The sequence below is a fragment of the Canis lupus genome, chromosome 3 (genome assembly GCF_003254725.2).
Source record: "Canis lupus dingo isolate Sandy chromosome 3, ASM325472v2, whole genome shotgun sequence".
NCBI classification, from domain to species: Eukaryota; Metazoa; Chordata; class Mammalia; order Carnivora; family Canidae; genus Canis; species Canis lupus.
In genome coordinates, this window is record NC_064245.1 from 13,878,888 (window position 1) to 13,896,620 (window position 17,733).

General features: G+C 35.8%; 2 protein-coding genes across 2 annotated transcripts in view; one reads left to right on the forward strand and one right to left on the reverse strand.

Annotated features, from left to right (window-relative positions):
- Positions 1 to 15,023, forward strand: part of LOC112653876 (nascent polypeptide-associated complex subunit alpha, muscle-specific form) — a 133,622-nt gene extending 118,599 nt beyond the window's left edge. The window contains exons 9-10 of the mRNA XM_049108205.1: positions 12,438 to 12,550; positions 14,836 to 15,023. The gene's annotated coding sequence lies outside the window, so the exon portion shown is untranslated. The remainder of the gene's footprint in view (positions 1 to 12,437; positions 12,551 to 14,835) is intronic.
- The window catches only part of ARSK (arylsulfatase family member K), a 34,697-nt gene that overhangs the window by 2,148 nt on the left and 14,816 nt on the right, over positions 1 to 17,733 (reverse strand). The window contains exons 4-7 of the mRNA XM_025438189.3: positions 15,299 to 15,581; positions 12,357 to 12,528; positions 9,186 to 9,410; positions 852 to 1,076 (exon numbers count right to left, since the gene is read on the reverse strand). Coding sequence (XP_025293974.3) covers positions 852 to 1,076; positions 9,186 to 9,410; positions 12,357 to 12,528; positions 15,299 to 15,581 — 905 coding nt within the window. The remainder of the gene's footprint in view (positions 1 to 851; positions 1,077 to 9,185; positions 9,411 to 12,356; positions 12,529 to 15,298; positions 15,582 to 17,733) is intronic.

The following is a 17,733-nucleotide window of genomic DNA, read 5'->3' on the forward strand; positions in this document are numbered from 1 at the left end:
GCTCATGCTCTGTCTTTCACCCACTCTATCTCAAATAAATAAATAAATAAAATCTTTAAAAAAATAAATAAAATTAACTCATAGAGAGGTGCCTGAGTGGCTTAGTTGGTTAAGCATCTGACTCTTGATTTTGTCTCAGGTTATCTTAAGGTCCTGTGATCCAGCCCCGGGTTGGGCTTTGCACTCAGTGGGGAGTCTGCTTGAGATTCTCTCTCTCCCACTGCCCCTCCCCACTGTGCATGCATACTCTCTCTCTCCAAAATAAATAAATAAATCTTTAAAAATTAAAAAAAAATTAATTGAAAGAGAAGTTTAGCTAGTGGGCATCTTTGTGGAGTGGAAGGAACATGGATTTTGAAGTTAGACCTGAAGTTGGACCGGTTCTGCCACTTAACTGTGAGATCTTGCACAGGTATTTGAATCCCTTTGACCCCTAGTCTTCTCTATAAAATGAGAATAATGGTGTTCTCTTAAATAATATATGTCGAATGTCAGGCTTTACAAGATAAAGAGATTAATCTCCAGAACAGCTGAAACCAAGGTATAATGAGAGGGTGTTGACTACTGTTTGGGAAAGATAACCATGAATATTAGAGGACACCTTGGATCAAAGAAAACCATGGTTTCAGTCTTGAGACCCTGATCAAAAGCCTTAGGACACTTGCTCTGGAATTCAGATGATTTGCAAAGAAGCTGCACCTCATGTGGAAAACCTTTTGTAGATGTCCTGGCAGGAGAAGCAGCAGGTATTTATTTATTTAACCAATGATGACTGGATCTCTTGAGCAACACTATGGAGGTTAGCTCATTACATATAATACTGCACTTAAAAAATAGGTCAACAGATTTACCAAAGAGTTGAGGCAACACTGAAGTACCATCAGAGTAGGCTATATATTTCCATTGGTTAGTCCGAAGCATGTAGGTAGAAGCATTCACGTTGCATCCATGGAATTCACTCAGAATCCAGGGTGGATGTAGGTTTTTTAATTTATGTTCGTTCCAAAACATTTCTGATGATAATGGCAACAAAGAGTATCCACTCAGGTTCTGGGGCAGAGGAGCTCCAGCAATATCTATGTGACAAAATAACACAATATTTTTAAATAACTTACTCTTTTCATTAATTGAAACACTCATAAATGACATCCTTAGAGGTTGTGGAGACCAAAGACCACATATAGATTTTGTAAGTAGACCTGCCTACATCCAGATGCTTACCACACCATGGGATGCCTGGGTGGCTCAGCAGTTAAGCATCTGTGTTCAGTTTAGGTCATATCCTGGAGTTCTGGGATTGAGTCCCACATTGGGCTCCCTCCATGGAGCCTGCTTCTCCCTCTGCCTATGTCTCTCATGAATAAATAAATAAAATCTTTTAAAAAACAAACAAAAAACCAAATGCTTACTGCACCAGCCTTGTGACCGTGGGTGTGATATTAACCTCTCTGAACCTCAGGCTCCTCATCTACAAAGGGTGAATAATAATCATACCTGTACTTCATAGGCTTATTTAAGGTTTAAATATAATTTATGCAAAATTCTGAGACCAGTGCCTGACAGGAAATCCTCAACAGATATTGATCAGTCTTTTATTTCTGAATGATAAATAATTACCGTTGGTTCTCACATCAGTTCTGCCAGATAAGGGTTTAGGGCAGCCCCAGTGGCCCAGCGGTTTAGCGCCGCCTTCAGCCTGGGGCCTGATCCTGGAGACCCAGGATGGAGTCCCCCATCAGGCTCCCTGCATGGAGCCTGCTTCTCCCTCTGCCTGTGTCTCTACCTCTCTCTGTCTCTGTGTCTCTCATGAATAAATAAATAAAATCTTAAAAAATTAAAGGGTTTAATAGTCCTCTCTGTTTGCAAACAATGATTAAAATTAAGTAGGTAAATTTATTGTAGACGTAAATTTATTGCTGATGTATACTATAAACCTTTAAGTGTGGTCCACTATGCTATGTGTTCCAAAGTTATTTGATGACGTAACATTTTTACCCTCAAGTAGCATCTTGAGGGGCTAGTATTTTGCAGAACATATGTTGGAAATCTTGGCTTATACCAATTTAGGGAAAAATAATTTTATTTTCCCCTTATCAAATATAAACTTATAAAACAATAGCATGAGGAATGTCTAACTTAAAAAGAGGTATTTTTTAAAAATTGCTTTTAGGGTATTTGGAACTCAAACAATCTTCTTCCTATAGATAGGAATATCTGTATCCTTCCTATATTGTACTTGGGCTAGTTCCAAAATGAGCCGGCAGTTGCCTTTCCACCTCTTTTCTGGTTTCCATGTTCCATGTTTTATAGGTACAACTAAGTATTTCCAGTAAAAAATAGGAAGTAATATATCAGCAATGTTAGGAGTTAAACAAAATTGAACAGGAAAATTAACTTGGCTGTAAGTATCTGAAGAAAAATAGGTTAATTAAAGGAGAATAAAAAGTAGACATAGACCTCTATAAATCTTCTTAAGGTACATGTTTGACATGTAATTTAAAAATCTATCCTCCCGTTTCCTCGGAAGGGGGCATATTATAATGCTAATCTTTTGCTAACCAATCATAACCACAGACCTTTTTTGGAGAAAGAAGAAAAGAAAACAAGTGAGCAAGCAAACTGGTTAAAAACAAAAAGTAGCAAAGACATTAAAAAGGAGGAGCCTGAGAGAAAGGGACTGCTCGAGAGAAAGGGACTGCTCGAGATAAAGCTCACGTGAGCCAAAGACCTTAGGCTACTAGTGAAGTCTGCCCTAAGGAATGCAGGTAGCAGGGGAACAGGCTGGGTCAGGCCGGGCTGCCTGGCAGCCGTCAGGTGGCACCACTAGCTAGGCTCAGGAAGGGAGAGAGGAGGCCTTCAACGATGACTGGAAAATCAGGGACCAACTGGCATATACCCAGGATTGGGAAGTTCCTGTCTGTTGTCAGCATTTTAATAACTTTTGATATTTAGAAATACCTTATTTCAGATCTATTCTTAGCCTAATTTTCCTAAAGAAGTTTGGAACGCTAAGAAAATTTACATGGTTCTTCTGTGTTTATATGGGAAGTCAGCAATAAACTGGGCTAAGAGTACATTTAAGTATTTTTAAATTTTAATTCAACAACCTAGGTGCTGTTCCAGGTGTGAGGAAACAACGTGGACAAGGCAGATAAGCTCCCCTAGAGCTTACATTCTAATGTGGGGAGACAGACAGACAGACATGTCAGATGGTGCTAAGTGCAGTGAAGAAAAATAAAGCAGGGTAAGGGGGACAGAGAATGATGGCGAGTATGTGTCCAGGTGCTGCTGTTTTATATACTGTATTCAGGGAGGGCCTCTCTGAGGAGATGACATTTAAACCCCCGAGGAGGGGATCCCTGGGTGGCCCAGCAGTTTAGTGCCTGCCTTTGGCCCTGGGCGTGATCCTGGAGTCATGGGATTGAGTCCCACATTGGGCTCCCTGCATGGAGCCTGGTTCTCTCTCTGCCTGTGTCTCTGCCTCTCTTTCTTTCTCTGTGTCTCTCATGAATAAATAAATAAAATCCTAAAAAAAAAAAACAAAAACGAAGGGCTAGGGTGAATCCTGTAGGTATCTGGGGGAGGGGCATCCCCCCTCCCAGGGAATAGCAAGCATGCAGACCCTGAGGCAGGAACCTGCTTAGTATGTTCCCCGGCCACCAAGGATCCCTGATTGGCTGGAGCAGGGTAGGTGAGGGGGGAAACTGTTAAAGAGGACTTAGAGATCATGCTGGAACCCCAGATCCAAAGAGAGATTTTGAATTTTACTCTTTGTGAGAGGGAAACCAGTAGAGGACTGTGAGTTGAAGCATGACGTGCTAACTACCACAGAATGAACTGACTCAGAGTGGTGTGAGCAGCAGCTAGGGGCCAGGAAGGTGCTGCACCAGGGCCAGGCAGGAGAGAACTGGGGCCTCGTAGTAGCTGTATAATATACCTTTGTAAACTGATGAAGAATAAAACCCATGTCAAATATCCACAGTATTTAGTAAATACATATTAATTAACTTTCTGTGCCTCAGGAAACTAGGTATTCACTTCTCATATGTTTATCAGTGATTTCCTAAAAAGCCCTTTAGCTTAAACTGCATTTCAAAAAGCTCTTTGATCTTTGTTTAAAACCATTTTTCGTATGTTTTTTCTTCTGGCACATCTGTCATTATAAATTCTGTTTTAAGTAAGTTTCATCTTTCTCGGTAGTAGAGGCAAAGATTAAAAGTAACTGCAGTATTCTTAATAAAAGTGTCTTGAATTTAAAACAAATGAGGAAAAAGGCAGACCTGGATATATATGATGGTTTCCTGAAGAGAGATAAGATTATATTTCTTCCTGACCATACAAATGGATAAAAGATTACACTGGTATGGCAGTGATGCAAACTATGTAGATGTTTTAGGGCATTCCAAAGAATAAAAATGATGATGATAATGCCTAACATTTAATTGTTTGCCATGTCCCAGTTTTTGTTCTAAGCTTTGCAATAGCCACTATTATTTACATGTTATTGATTAAAAAAAAAAAAAAAAAAATGAAGGCCAGAGTTGTTAAGTAACTCGCCCGAGGCCAAAACTGAAGGAGGGATTTGAATTTAGGCAGTCTGGCTCCAAGATCTCTGGATTCTTCAGTATTCCCAACACAAGTCTTGCTTTACTATCGTTACTCAAATTCGCAGTATTTTTTAAATAATAAAAACAAAATCGTCTGTGTAGAATGCTTCTCCCAACCCTCCACTAAGATCTTGTGACAGGAAGGGTTTTGCAACGTGAATCCTTCACAATTAAGTGTTCTTTTAAACACAACTGCATTTTTATATAATTACATTTTCACAATGCAAAAAATATGGATTTTTTTTTATGTTAGAGGAAGGCGGTGTCTTACAAAAAAGATCAACTATTAAAAGAAAAAATTCACATGAAAATAAGTTTAAATGAGAAAATCAAAACAATTTTAAAGCGAGACTACCTTTATTTCTACCTGAGCCAAAAGATGCTAATAATAGGTTATTAGAAAAGAAAACTATATGGGGGAGTAATTTTTAAAGAATAATCTCTAAAATGATATCAACTTTAATGGTAAAGAATTCCAGTTCACAAAAATGGTACTTTTCTGCATTAGAAAATGGTAATGTAAAAAAAAAAAAAAGAAAAAAGAAAATGGTAATGTGATAGTATACCATAAAGTACCTGCTAAGATAAACAGACTAAGAATAACCCTTTCTACTTTATCATAAAATATCATTTTATAGGAAGGGAAAAACTCTTAAAATACCTTTTACATTTTTTCCCCAAGTTTTTATTTTAATTCCAGCTAGTTAACATACTATGCAATATGTTTTAGGTATAGTTAAAATACCTTTTAAAAACTATTTGTAAATTCAGACTTTTTATTAAAAGCATTGTAGTCTCTTAAATTTGAACGGGCGCTTCATAGTAAGGTAGATTTATTAAAGCAGGAATCCCAATTGGTTTTTCCTATTTAATGTCCTTTTATTTGAGGTGTTTTCAATCACCATCTTTTATATATTTATGAGATCCATAGGACTTAAGAGAAGAGGAGGTCTGACTTGAGGCTTTGATCTAAGACATTTAATCCCATACTCGGTGTGTAATTTAGATTCATACAAAATAATACAGCAATGGCTAAGCTAATAAAGAAAAGGCCTTTAGAATCTAAGAATAGATTATGTTTTATATCTGTTATAAACTCCTAATTGGTTAGAAGAATCACAAAATAAAAAGTCCGTTGTAGATATGTTATAATCTGTATATGTTATTTATTAAGCAGAGGTGAGATAGAATGTACTGTCCTACAGATCTAATTTTTGAGTTAATCTTCACTGAAGTAGCTTTAAACTCTTCCAGTACTAAACAATTTCATTTTAAAAGGTTGAATGAAACATTAGATAACACATAGACTATGAGAACAATGTTGCCTTGTTGGCTGATGAGAGTGTTCAATGAGGCAGTAGACTGTTTATGCCTTTAATCCTGGTATAATTGTTAACAGTCTAAAAAATGTGCTGATTTGGACAATAAATTCCATACACCCTGTCTCAGTAAATAACCCCCCCCCCCCATTTATACAGTTTAAAACCTACATTTTCTTTTCAATAATTTAGGGGGGCCATTTTCACAGATCATTTCATCGTTCAAAATTGAGTATTTTTTATCCATTCTGTTACTACTTAGCATTCGTACTGTTTCTAATTCTTTTTTAAAAAAAATTTTTAATTCTTTAACTTAATATAATACTATAATAAATATCCATGGAGATTAATCTTTATATATATCTATAGGTTATTTTCTAAAGTTAGAATTTCTAGTTCAAAAAGTGTACATATTTCTGAGTGATTTGGAACATTATGTTACATTGCATCCCGAAAATCTGTGCCAGTTTATACTCGAAGCAGAATAAGAAAAGGCCTATTTCCAATATAAGCTTTTCTAATTCTTTTTAATCTTTGCAAACTCCATATGTGAAAGAAAATTAGTATCTTTTGTTGAATATTTTTCTGACTACTGAGTTTGAATCTTTAAAATATCTTGGCCATTTGTGTATCTTCTCTTGTGAATTATTTGTTTATATCTTTCAGTCATTTTTTTAGGGTATTTCTCTTTTTTCTATGGATTTGTAAGAGCTCTATTAACAGTAAGCCTTTATAATTTGCAAAAAGATTAATTTTAGATAAATGATAATGTTGCTGTGTTGTTTCCTGGCTCCAACATAAGATTCTTGCTGCACCCCTCCATCATTCTCTTTCTATCCTATCTCTGGTTAACATCTGGTCAGTAGAATGTTTCAGTGTTTTATATAAAAGGACCCATGCACAGATATTCTCTTTTCTGCCCCAACCCCATAAATGTAACTCTTCCCTTTTGGTGATAAAAATATTTCCAATCAAACATACTACAAACTGTGCAAAGCCTGAAGATGCTAATTTCCAGTTCAGAATTAGAGAGACACTGAATTTTGGCTTAATTTCCTTTACTGTAGTTAGGCAGGTCTAATCAACACATGACCTAAATGTTGTTAATGTATCCTGTAGGGAAATATGACTCAGAAGGAATCTATTATGAAGAATCAGTGAAAGATAAAGAAATGCAAAAATCTACATAGAACTGTGAGTTTTAGGAAATTGTAATAATTAACAAATTGCAGAGAAAAGAATTTGGAGAGAAGCTACATAATTTCCAGAAGAGTAGGGAAAGAATGGGAGGAGTTTCTGGGAATGTTTAATTTTGGCAAATGAAATGCTTAATTGTCATATAACAAAGTAGGCATAGGATAGGTAGGTGTTCCCCTAGATGGGTAATAAATTCCCTCATTCTAACCAACTTTAGTGTTTTCTTATATAATTTATTAGCTAAATACATTGTGAAACTTTTCATTGTAAAGTCTTGCAGATGCCTTTTAGCTTTTATGATGTATAAAATGGCAAGTAGTGTTAATGGTGAATCAAAATTATAGAGTAGAAAATCTGCATTGTTGGCAAATATAAAACAGTGTTTAAAAAAAATGACTTGGGACACCTGGGCGGCTCAATGGTTGAGCGTCTGCCTTTGGCTCAGGGTGTGATCCCGGGATCTGGGATTGAGTCCCACATCGGGCTCCTTGTGCTTCTCTCTCTGCCTGTGTCTCTGCCTCTCTCTCTGTGTCTCTCATAAATAAATAAAATCCTTTAAAAAAATGACTCAAACAGTACATGTTAATCATATTAGGTGATAGGCCAACTAAGCATAGATAGAGTAAGACTCCTCTATCATTGTACATAATGGTCAATTGAGCTGCTATAGTCAGAAAGACAAAATGGCAAATATCACTATGAAATATATTGAGGGAATACTGAAAAAGAATCATCCCAACCTTTGATGATCGTTTGCAGTTTTGGTCACTGTCCTTCAAGAAAACAGAACAGGGCTAAAAAAAAAAAAAGTTCAGCAAACTTGGCAATGGAGTGGGAAGACTTCTACAGGAGGAAAAACTTGGAGAGGAAACTGTAAAGAGATGCCATTGTCCAGAAGCACCTGTTCTAAGATTATAAAGGTGATAATAAGAGAGACACAAACCCACATAATCATGCATACCCTTCTTATCAACACAGAAATGAGGAAGTAATAGGGATTGCCTGAAAATTGATGGAGCCTGAAAGTGTCAGAGATACAGCTAAGTGTGATAATTGCTTTGGGATATAGGGGAACCAGCAAATGACAATGAGGAAACTGAAGAGGTTAAAAATATCATCAGGCAAAAGAATGACAAAGAAGTGTGATCAAATATACAAGAGGTGATGTAAAATAAAAGAGAAAGGGAAAAGGCACTGAAAAAAATTAACCATAAAGAATTTTAAGACCCTGGAATAGTCTTTAGTTAAATGAAGGAAAGTCCTTGTAGCAGAAGAAAGGAGATAAAAAGGAACTTTCTTACTTCTTTGGTTTTCAAATACATGTTTCTTTCACTCTTTGGTATACATATATTAAATATCCATATCTTATGTTGTACTATCTTTTTCTTTCAGCAAAATCTATTTATAAATAGGTGGTACTTTTTGCAACTGAGGGTGCCTTAGAAGAATTTCAGTAGTTAAATGTTATTGAATTTATAGTAGTCTGCTAAATTAGAGACTAATATGTCTATGTAATTTCATCTGAATTTGCTGATGGTGTGATTCTATTACCTGCAACAAAAACTGTTAACTACCCCTACCCAAATATTGCCGTCCTAGACCTATGGTTATGCATATAGACATTAAGAAGCTAGTAAAGTACTTAGCACAGAACAATCTAAAGATTCTGAGGAGAAACACGTTCATACTTTTCTAAAACTGTACAAATGATTAGTTTCAAAATGGATGGAATAATCCAAAAGGAAATTATACTTTTGAGAGATGGTAGTAGAGAATCACGTGATACACAAATTAAATCTATGAAGTTATGAACCTGAGTATTTTCAGTGGCTTACTGTATACAGTCATGTCCTTAGTTATGAATCTTTTGAAGGGAAAAATGACTGTAGTATATGAAGGCTACAGAACTTGAGGAGTATTAGCCTCATTTTTCAGATGTAGATTTGACTCATAGTTAAAAGAATTGTTCAAGGTTATGAACAAGTTGGCAAACCTCTGACTACTTTGCTTATTCATTTTCCAACATTATTACAAATAAGTATTTACCGAATGTGTTACTTACCAAGCATGGTAGGGTAAATATCCACAAGAGAAACCACATTTGATACTTGTTGGTTGGCCTTAATTCCTGGTCCCATCATCAGGAGTGGAATGTGGGCGCTAGCTTCATACATACTCATTTTATAAAACTGACGATGTTCCATGGCTAGCTCTCCATGGTCTGAGGTGTATATGACAATAGTATTCTGAAGCAGATCTAACTGGCGAAGAGCTAAAATAATTTCTCCTAAGATACAAGACAAATCTTAATTAGCTTTTAGTTTGTGTTCTATCACAGTAAGCTTGTAACAACCCTACTTTGCAAGAGGATGCTTCTTAACATCTGAATGTTATCTAGTGTTCTCAAGTACATTAGGCCAAGTTTCATGTGTCTGTTCCTCACCTGACAGGAGAGGAAGAAGAAAATACAGTACTGAGAGGATAAGTTTCTTTATTTGGAGATCATGCTGGCTTGGTTTCTGTGTTCCTCTCAGAGCTTGGGGGAAAACTTTTTCCCCCCTGGTGATTTAAATGAAAAAAAGAAAGACAACTCTAGATGTCAGCACTGCACTATGTCTCAGACAAAGAAGGGACTGATATTGCCACCAACCCACAGTTTCTGCTCCATGGGGGTCAGAAGTCTTCCTCCCTGCTCCTCTTTCTTCCAAAACCCCAACTAACAGATTTAGATATACCATATTCTTGGATAGGACATACCTGGACAGTAATATTTCTCTGACTAATTCCTGTCTCTTAGTATCCTCTTCATTGAATCAGTAAGGCACAGTCTACAGAGAAGAGTCATCCCTTTTGGCAGTTCCTGAATCTGGCCTACAGGGGACTATATTATTAAAAACAAAACCCACAGCTGATTCTGAGGTCCAGTCGCTGAGACCCATGGTTCTACAGAGTTATTTACAGAGTATAGACCATCAGGATCTTTCAACTGGGCAACTATAACAGCTTCCTAATTGGTCTTCTTGCCCCCGTCCATACTGCTTCCCTAACTCTGATACCACTTGGGGGGCTGTCTTTCTAAAATATCTGATCATGTCATATCCCAGCTTAGAACTTTTTCAAAACTTCCCATTGTTTAATTCTTTAGCAAGCTCACCAGCCTCAACTGCCCCCTAGACCTTTATCTTCCATAGTCCTAAACTACTTAGACTCCCTGAACTAGTAATAATTAGGTTAGACTTTCTTGCCACTGTACATTCTCTTCTTTCTTTGGTGTTGAATGCCTTTCCCCCCACCTTCTATGTGACAGATTCCCATTCTTTTTTTATGACCTGGCTCAGGCATTATTTCCCTGATGAAACATTGCCTGCTCCTCCAGGCAGACTGAATGGCTGTCCTTTAAGGCCTCTACAACTTGTGTTCTGCTGGAATTCCAACAACGTGTTACAAGGGCTGGTGTTTATACTCATTCAGTACATGTTTGCTGAGTGCATACTGTGTTCTAGGCACCATGGATGCAAAGCTAGGTACTTAAGTTGCAATCTTGAATAAGACCAAAGTCCCTGCCCTCACAAGGCTCCCCTCGTTCAAGGGAAGCAGACAGTAAACAAGTAAATAGACAAAATAATGTAAAAAAGCAAAGGGAAGAGCATCCCAGGCAGAGGGAAAAGCAAATATAAAGGCTCTGAGGTGCAGCAACAAGAGCTTAGTGTTTTTAATTAAAGTGTGATTTCTTCATAATATTCAATTAGCATCACCAGAGCCCCAAATAATGCCTGATAGCTAGCTAGTAGGTGTTCAATATTTGTTGAGCAAACACAGTGAACAGTAAAAATACACCATTTGGTGACCAGACTAGTGTGGCTATGACAAGATATGACATATTTCATAAACTTTGTAAGTTGAAGTGATCTGCTGCATATTTTCTCTAAGAAACTTTAAGAGGTATTCCCACACTCCTGAAGCAACATTATGTATATATAGTATTTCATCTTAGTAGATACAGATGAATGCTACGTAGCTGCAAACTTTCAAAGTGATTTCCAGAGTGCAAGTGGGTGAATATTCACCAACATCAGAAAATATGAAAAGCAGTTCAACCTTTGTGTGGATTTAGGATTAAAGAAATTTACTTTAAAATCTTATTTGCATTTAAGATTGAGTACTTGGAAAATCCTTAGGGCCTTTTATTTTTTTTTTAAGATTTTGTTGATTTATTTGATAGAGACAGACAGCACAAGCAGGGGGAGGAGCAAGCAGAGGAAGAGGGAGAAGCAGGCTCCCTGCTGAGTAGGGAGTCCAACGTGGGGCTTGGTCCCAGGACTCTGAGATCACGACCTGAGCCAGCCGAAGGGAGGTGCTTAAAGGATTGAGCCATCCAGGTGCCCCTCCTTAGGACTTTTAATTCATATTATACTTGGTAAAATAATTTATCCATATATATTTTTTGCTTTCTGCTTTATACTTTTCTATTTTTGCCCAATGAATGCTTTTTAAGAAATAGCTCATCACTTGTTCACTCTCAAAATTTACTTTGTATAGAAGAGGTACTTTCCATACTTCACTAATGCAATTTACTCCAAATTATAGCAAAATATGAAAACAACTTGTTAGAAAAATGGATTTTTTTAAAAACGGGGTCTTCCAATCTAAACTGGAAACTGCCATTAACTCTACAAGTGAATAGGAAAAACGCTTTCTTGACCGTCCTCTTCTGGGAGCACATAGGGTTTTGAGGTAAACTAGGGAAGGAAATTCAATATGATTCTGGACCAGAATACACATGGGGAAACCGATGTTAGGTTTAGTTAAACCCTGCTCTAAAGGGCCTGGGAAGAATGGTTTTGTTATCTAATTATTTCAAGTCTGGGAGAAATCACAAAATTCGCGTGTGTTACATATATACCTGTGTTTGGTTAAATACTAATTCCTGTTTAAAGCAGGTAAAAAGTTTTGTGTCAAGCAGGTAATAGCCTTCTATCTGTCCTTATCTATGAAAAGATCTGAGCATTTATGAATTATTAAGATCGAAAAAGCTTTTTATTCCACAATTAATAGTACAAATTATCCAATTTTTATATGTCAGGATTTTGATTATTCCAAGCCTTTAGCATCAAGAAACTGTTACAAAACATTATCTGAGGCAGTTCATACAAGTCACCAACCAGTTTGCTGGAAAAATATTATACCTTTTTTTCATTTAATGCCTTATTATTATATTAAATATACCACCTACCAAGCATGGCATCTGTCTCAGCACACATAGCATAATAAAAGGCTCTAATATTTTTAATTTCCTTTTTTGTAAACTTTCCAGTGCAGTTTTTTGTATAAGAAGAGTAATAATCTACAGGGTGCATTTCTGACAGAGGCGACCACTTTGGAATTTTGATGGCATCATAAGAAACCTAAAAAGGAGAGAAAAACAAGGTAGTAATATTCTTTTCTTCCAACAAGTATGTATGGTGAACTAGACAATGCTTATTTACTTAGGATTACAGAAGAAAATAGTTATGAGTTATGTAAAGAAAATAGGAAATCAAATACATGGTTAGGAACAAACTGCTATTCCCAGTAACAATGAAAGGTGTATATTAATATCTGTAGACATAGTGAGACAGTTGTGAAAATTATTTTTATAAATTTACATGACAGTGAAAAACATGAGGTATATTAGACAGTATTCTAGTCCACAAAAAGTATCCAAGCTTTTTAATATAGTGTGTGACCAACTCAAAATTCCAAAATCAACAACCTGAGATTTCCGTTCCCAATAGTTCGCCTATAAAATTGCCAATATCTAGTGAGACAGCCAAATGTTTGCTAAGAACAAGTACAACTTTTGGAAACACATGAATGCTTATAGTCTTGGTGAAAACAACACTAAGCTTAAGTCATATACTTTTTTTAGTCATGTAACTAAAAAAACTCAGGTATCTACTTACTATTTACTTGTAAGTTATCTGCTTCAGTTCATTAGGCTGGTACTAATCTTTCAAGATAGAACCAGTTACAACTTTTTATTTATTTTTTATTTTTTTCAGTTACAACTTTTTAGAAGACATGAAGTATCTACAATTTTGATATTATTTCCTTTGCGATAGGATTCACTAAACAGCATTTCTGATTAGAGGTTTTTTTTTTTGTTTTTTTTTTTAAGATTTCACTTATTTATTAATGAGACAGAGAGAGGCGGAGACACAGGCAGAGGGAGAAATAGGCTCCATGCAGGGAGCCCGATGTGGGACTTGATCCCCAGACCCTGGGATCATGCCCTGAACCAAAGGCAGATGCTCAACTGCTGAGCCACCCAGGCATCCCTCTGATTAGAGTTTTTAAAGCAACTTAAATTCAGTTTAAGTTGATACCTTTCAAAACACACATAGTCTTCATTTGCATGGTTCAGATGTGCATGGATTTCATTTACCACAGTTTAATTAAATAACACCAGTCCCCCAACAACACAAATTTTAATTACCAAAGTATATGAACTGTGAGTTGCCGCATAAAGTACAAACTTTCACATTCAAATACTGCTAGGTCTTTAGACTACAAATCCTTGTATATTACAGATGTGTATCCCAATCAGGGACTAATCATGTCATTTTTTTCAAAGTCTGTCAGTGATTGGTCACTGCATATCTTTTATTCAGTATGCATACATATAGCTACGTGTGGAGTTCTGCTATCTCCTTGTCTCTCAGCGATAACTCCATGTGACATTTTACAAAAATGGATAATCAAAAGAGGGGACTGGTCAAAAAAGATGAATGTACAGGGACGTCTGGGTGGCTCAGTGGTTGAGTGTCTGCCTTTGTCTTAGTGCTTGATCCCGGGATCTGTGATCCAGTCCTGCACTGGGCTCCCTATGGGGAGCCTGCTTTTCCCTCTGCCTGTGTCTTTACTTCTCTCTTTGTGTCTTTCATGAATCAATAAATAAATCTTAAAAAAAAGATGAATGTACAGTAAAGAAATAAAAAAGTAATAACACTGTACATAAAATATGAATCAAACATTAACTAGACTTATAGAAAAAACTGCCAATCTGGGAATGTTGACACTGCCATCATTTGATACACTCTAGTTATGCAGCCAGAGGAACTTAGTGAGACACACTGACTGATAAAAATGGGAAGGTCATTGCAAAACAATAGGATGAAGATATCCTAGAGAAAGTGACACTGGAAAAAATCCTAGGAACTCAGAGAAATATATCATGACATTGGAAGTACAAAGGGTAAAATATTGGAAGGTGAACCACATTTAGAAAGGGATAGGACAGTCTGCCAAGACTCAGAGATGTTTGCCCCAAATCTTGTTACACATTGAGAAGGCAAGCACTGTTCAAATTCTTGATTTTTTACAAAAATGCCAAACAGTTTAATTCTTAATATTTCTAGTGTTTTCAGTTACAGTGCATTAAACATTTTATAAACATAAAAACAATAAACATTTTTTATGTTTTTATGTTTAAACGTAAATGTTTTTTTCTATTTCCCTACACATTTATAACCCAAAATAAGAGCAATTTAATGTTTTGACAAATGGTTTTAAGAGTCCTAGAAAAATGGTCATTTTCTCAATTGATTATTGAGATCTCTTTGTACAGTTTCAGCTTGTATAGTCACTTTTGCCACCCTGGAACTGTGCCAAGTGGAGACTGCCTGCATTCTTAAGAGAATCATCTTTTTGTTTGTTTCTTTTTTTCTCCCAAGGTTTTATTTATTTAAGAGAGAGAGAGAGCTCACAAGCTGGGGGGAGGGGGGGCAAAGGGACAGAGAGAGCATCCTGAGCAGACTCTGCACTGAGTGCAAAACCCCACCTGCGGCTTGATATCAGGACCCTGGGACCATGACCTAAGCTGAAACCAAGAGTTGGACACTCAACCAACTGAGCCACCCAGGTACCCGAGTTTCTTTCTTTTTTTTTTTATAGACACATTTATATGCAAATGTGTTCAACTCATAAGTAGATTGCTGAGTTTTAGTATTTATTTTATCTTTGTAAAATTGCCCGTTTGTTTTTTGCCAATCAGTTATTGGTCGCATTTGATTTGCTAACATATGGAATTTTCAAATTTTTCTTTAAAAGTGATAATAAAAGAAGCAGTGGGCAAGTACCAACGACATACAGCTTTAATGTTAACTTGTACTTTTGAGCACACAATAGCATACTTACCTTTTTGAGCCAATAAAGAGATGTGTGAAATGTTGAAGATCCAAAATTTTCTCCTGAAGATGGGGAAGGATATGGATGTGGTAAATTTAATCCCAAGTACAGAACAAATGGCTGAGTGGAATTACTTGCTTCCTTTCTTAGCCAATTTACTGCTCTGTCTGTATTCTTCCAATCTCCTTCCATTACTCTTACTTTAGTCTTTTTAGGGATAAGATTAATCATAGGTCTACCTTCTTGTCTGAGTAAGAAAGCAACATCTCTTGTCCATGCTTCAACACGGTTGCTGAGGAAGCAAAAAGACAGGTGTATTATAAGGTACTAAAAAATATTTTTTTTTAATTTTTAAAAAATTTTTATTTATTTATGATAGTCACACAGAGAGAGAGAGAGAGAGGCAGAGACACAGGCAGAGGGAGAAGCAGGCTCCATGCACCGGGAGCCCGATGTGGGATTCGATCCCGGGTCTCCAGGATCGTGCCCTGGGCCAAAGGCAGGCGCCAAACTGCTGCGCCACGCAGGGATCCCCTAAAAAAGATTTAAAAAACTGACTAAACATAAATATAAGAAAGCAATATGGAAAACAATTTTTAGACTCAATCATGTAAATGTTCAGGCTCACTACACTAGATCTCATTAAAAGAGTTACTGAGACTTGCAAACACAAAAACCAGGGGGAAAAAAATGACAAGAATCAAATAGTCACCTATGTAAAACTAAGATTGATTATTTTTAAGGGTTATTTTTCTTATTAACAAGATATTTAATAAAATAAAAAATGTTTCAAGTTCCTAGTATTTCTCCTAAATTTTCTAGCAATTTGTCTTTTTTTTTTTTCTGTCAGAAGAAAGATAGATTTTAATTTTTATTCCAGTATAGTTAATATACAATGTTATATTTGTTTCACGGGCACAACATAGTGATTTAAAAATTCCATATATTCCATATATTACTCAGTGCTCATCAAGATAAGTCCTTAAAATCCTCTTCACCTATCTCACTCAACACCCCCCCTTGTAACCATTAGTTTATTCTCTATAGTTAAGATTTTTTCTCTCTCTCTCACATGCATACACAATTATTGTTTCTGATGGGATTTAAACAGCTAGATGTGTCTCAGGTAAGTCTCCTGAATGAAAACATTACAATTCTGGATAATGACCTTGCAAGTTTCAGTATCAGCCTAATGTATTCTATAAAAGGAGAAAGAAATCTATACTCCTTTCCATTAAATGTTCTTCTCTCAGTGTTGTGAGAAATACACAAACTATTTTTTAAAGGCTGTCATCTGTCTTTCTCACATACATGAACACTCAAAAAAGTCTATTTTAGTGGAATGAATAAACTCTAGCAAATTCAGGTTAGAAGTAAGAGAATCTTTTTTTAATTCATAGATCCATTTGTATATAAGATGAAAATCATGGATTTTTTTGCCACTGATTTAATTTATTATTAGTAGTAGTACTTATTATATGTAATATAAAATATTAATATTAATATACTTTGTATTTTAAATATTTCATAGTTTTTATTATAAATATGTTTTGTATGTAATAATACTAAAAACATAGTAAAAATAAGTTCTCCATTTTTCATGGCTAACTACAATAGAATGTAGGTATTAAAAGAGCCACCTGATTCAAAAAAAAAATAAAATAAAAATAAAAGAGCCACCTGGAAGGCTGGAAATATTTAGAGGAACACAGGGAGACTGAATGGATGACAAATTGGATCAATCAAGAAATTACATGAACTCAAAAAATTCATGTAGAATAATCATGGGACTTCACCAGAGACCAAAACATATAGTCAAGGATGAAAAGAATTAAACAGAGCCATTCCAAAGTTGTTATTACTATTTTGTTTTTGTCTTTTTTTACAGAACAAAAAATTTGTGGAGATTCTCAAATTCAGCTTACCAGATGAAACATGCAGGTTATTTTCTGCCAGCTGCTTGAACCTGTTACTGAAGTCCTTCTCACATTTGAAAGCTTTACCTTTCATCTTCCCTACAGTAATTCTGGTTTATCCAATGTTCTCCAAAAGGTTTGTACTTTCCTGCTTGGATACCTTTGTTTGGAAATTTCTCCTTCCTGTCCATTTTAGCTTAGTAATGTTCTACTCTATGAAAGCTCATCAAATCTAAATGCTATTAAAACTATATATACTATTTAAAAAAAAATATATATATATACTATTAAGAAAAATACTGCCAATTACACTAAACAGAACTTTGTAATGTCACTAGGTAAGATGCATTGCAATTTCAGAGATACCTTAAATTGTGAAAAAAAAAAGGTACCACCTTAGAATAAATTAAATATAGTACTTTACAGCCTTTACTCCCATCCCCTGAAAAAAAAAATCTGGATGTGATCATTTACTCTTTTAAACAGAATGCAATATATTTTGCCCTGTACCATAGTTATCTAGACTTT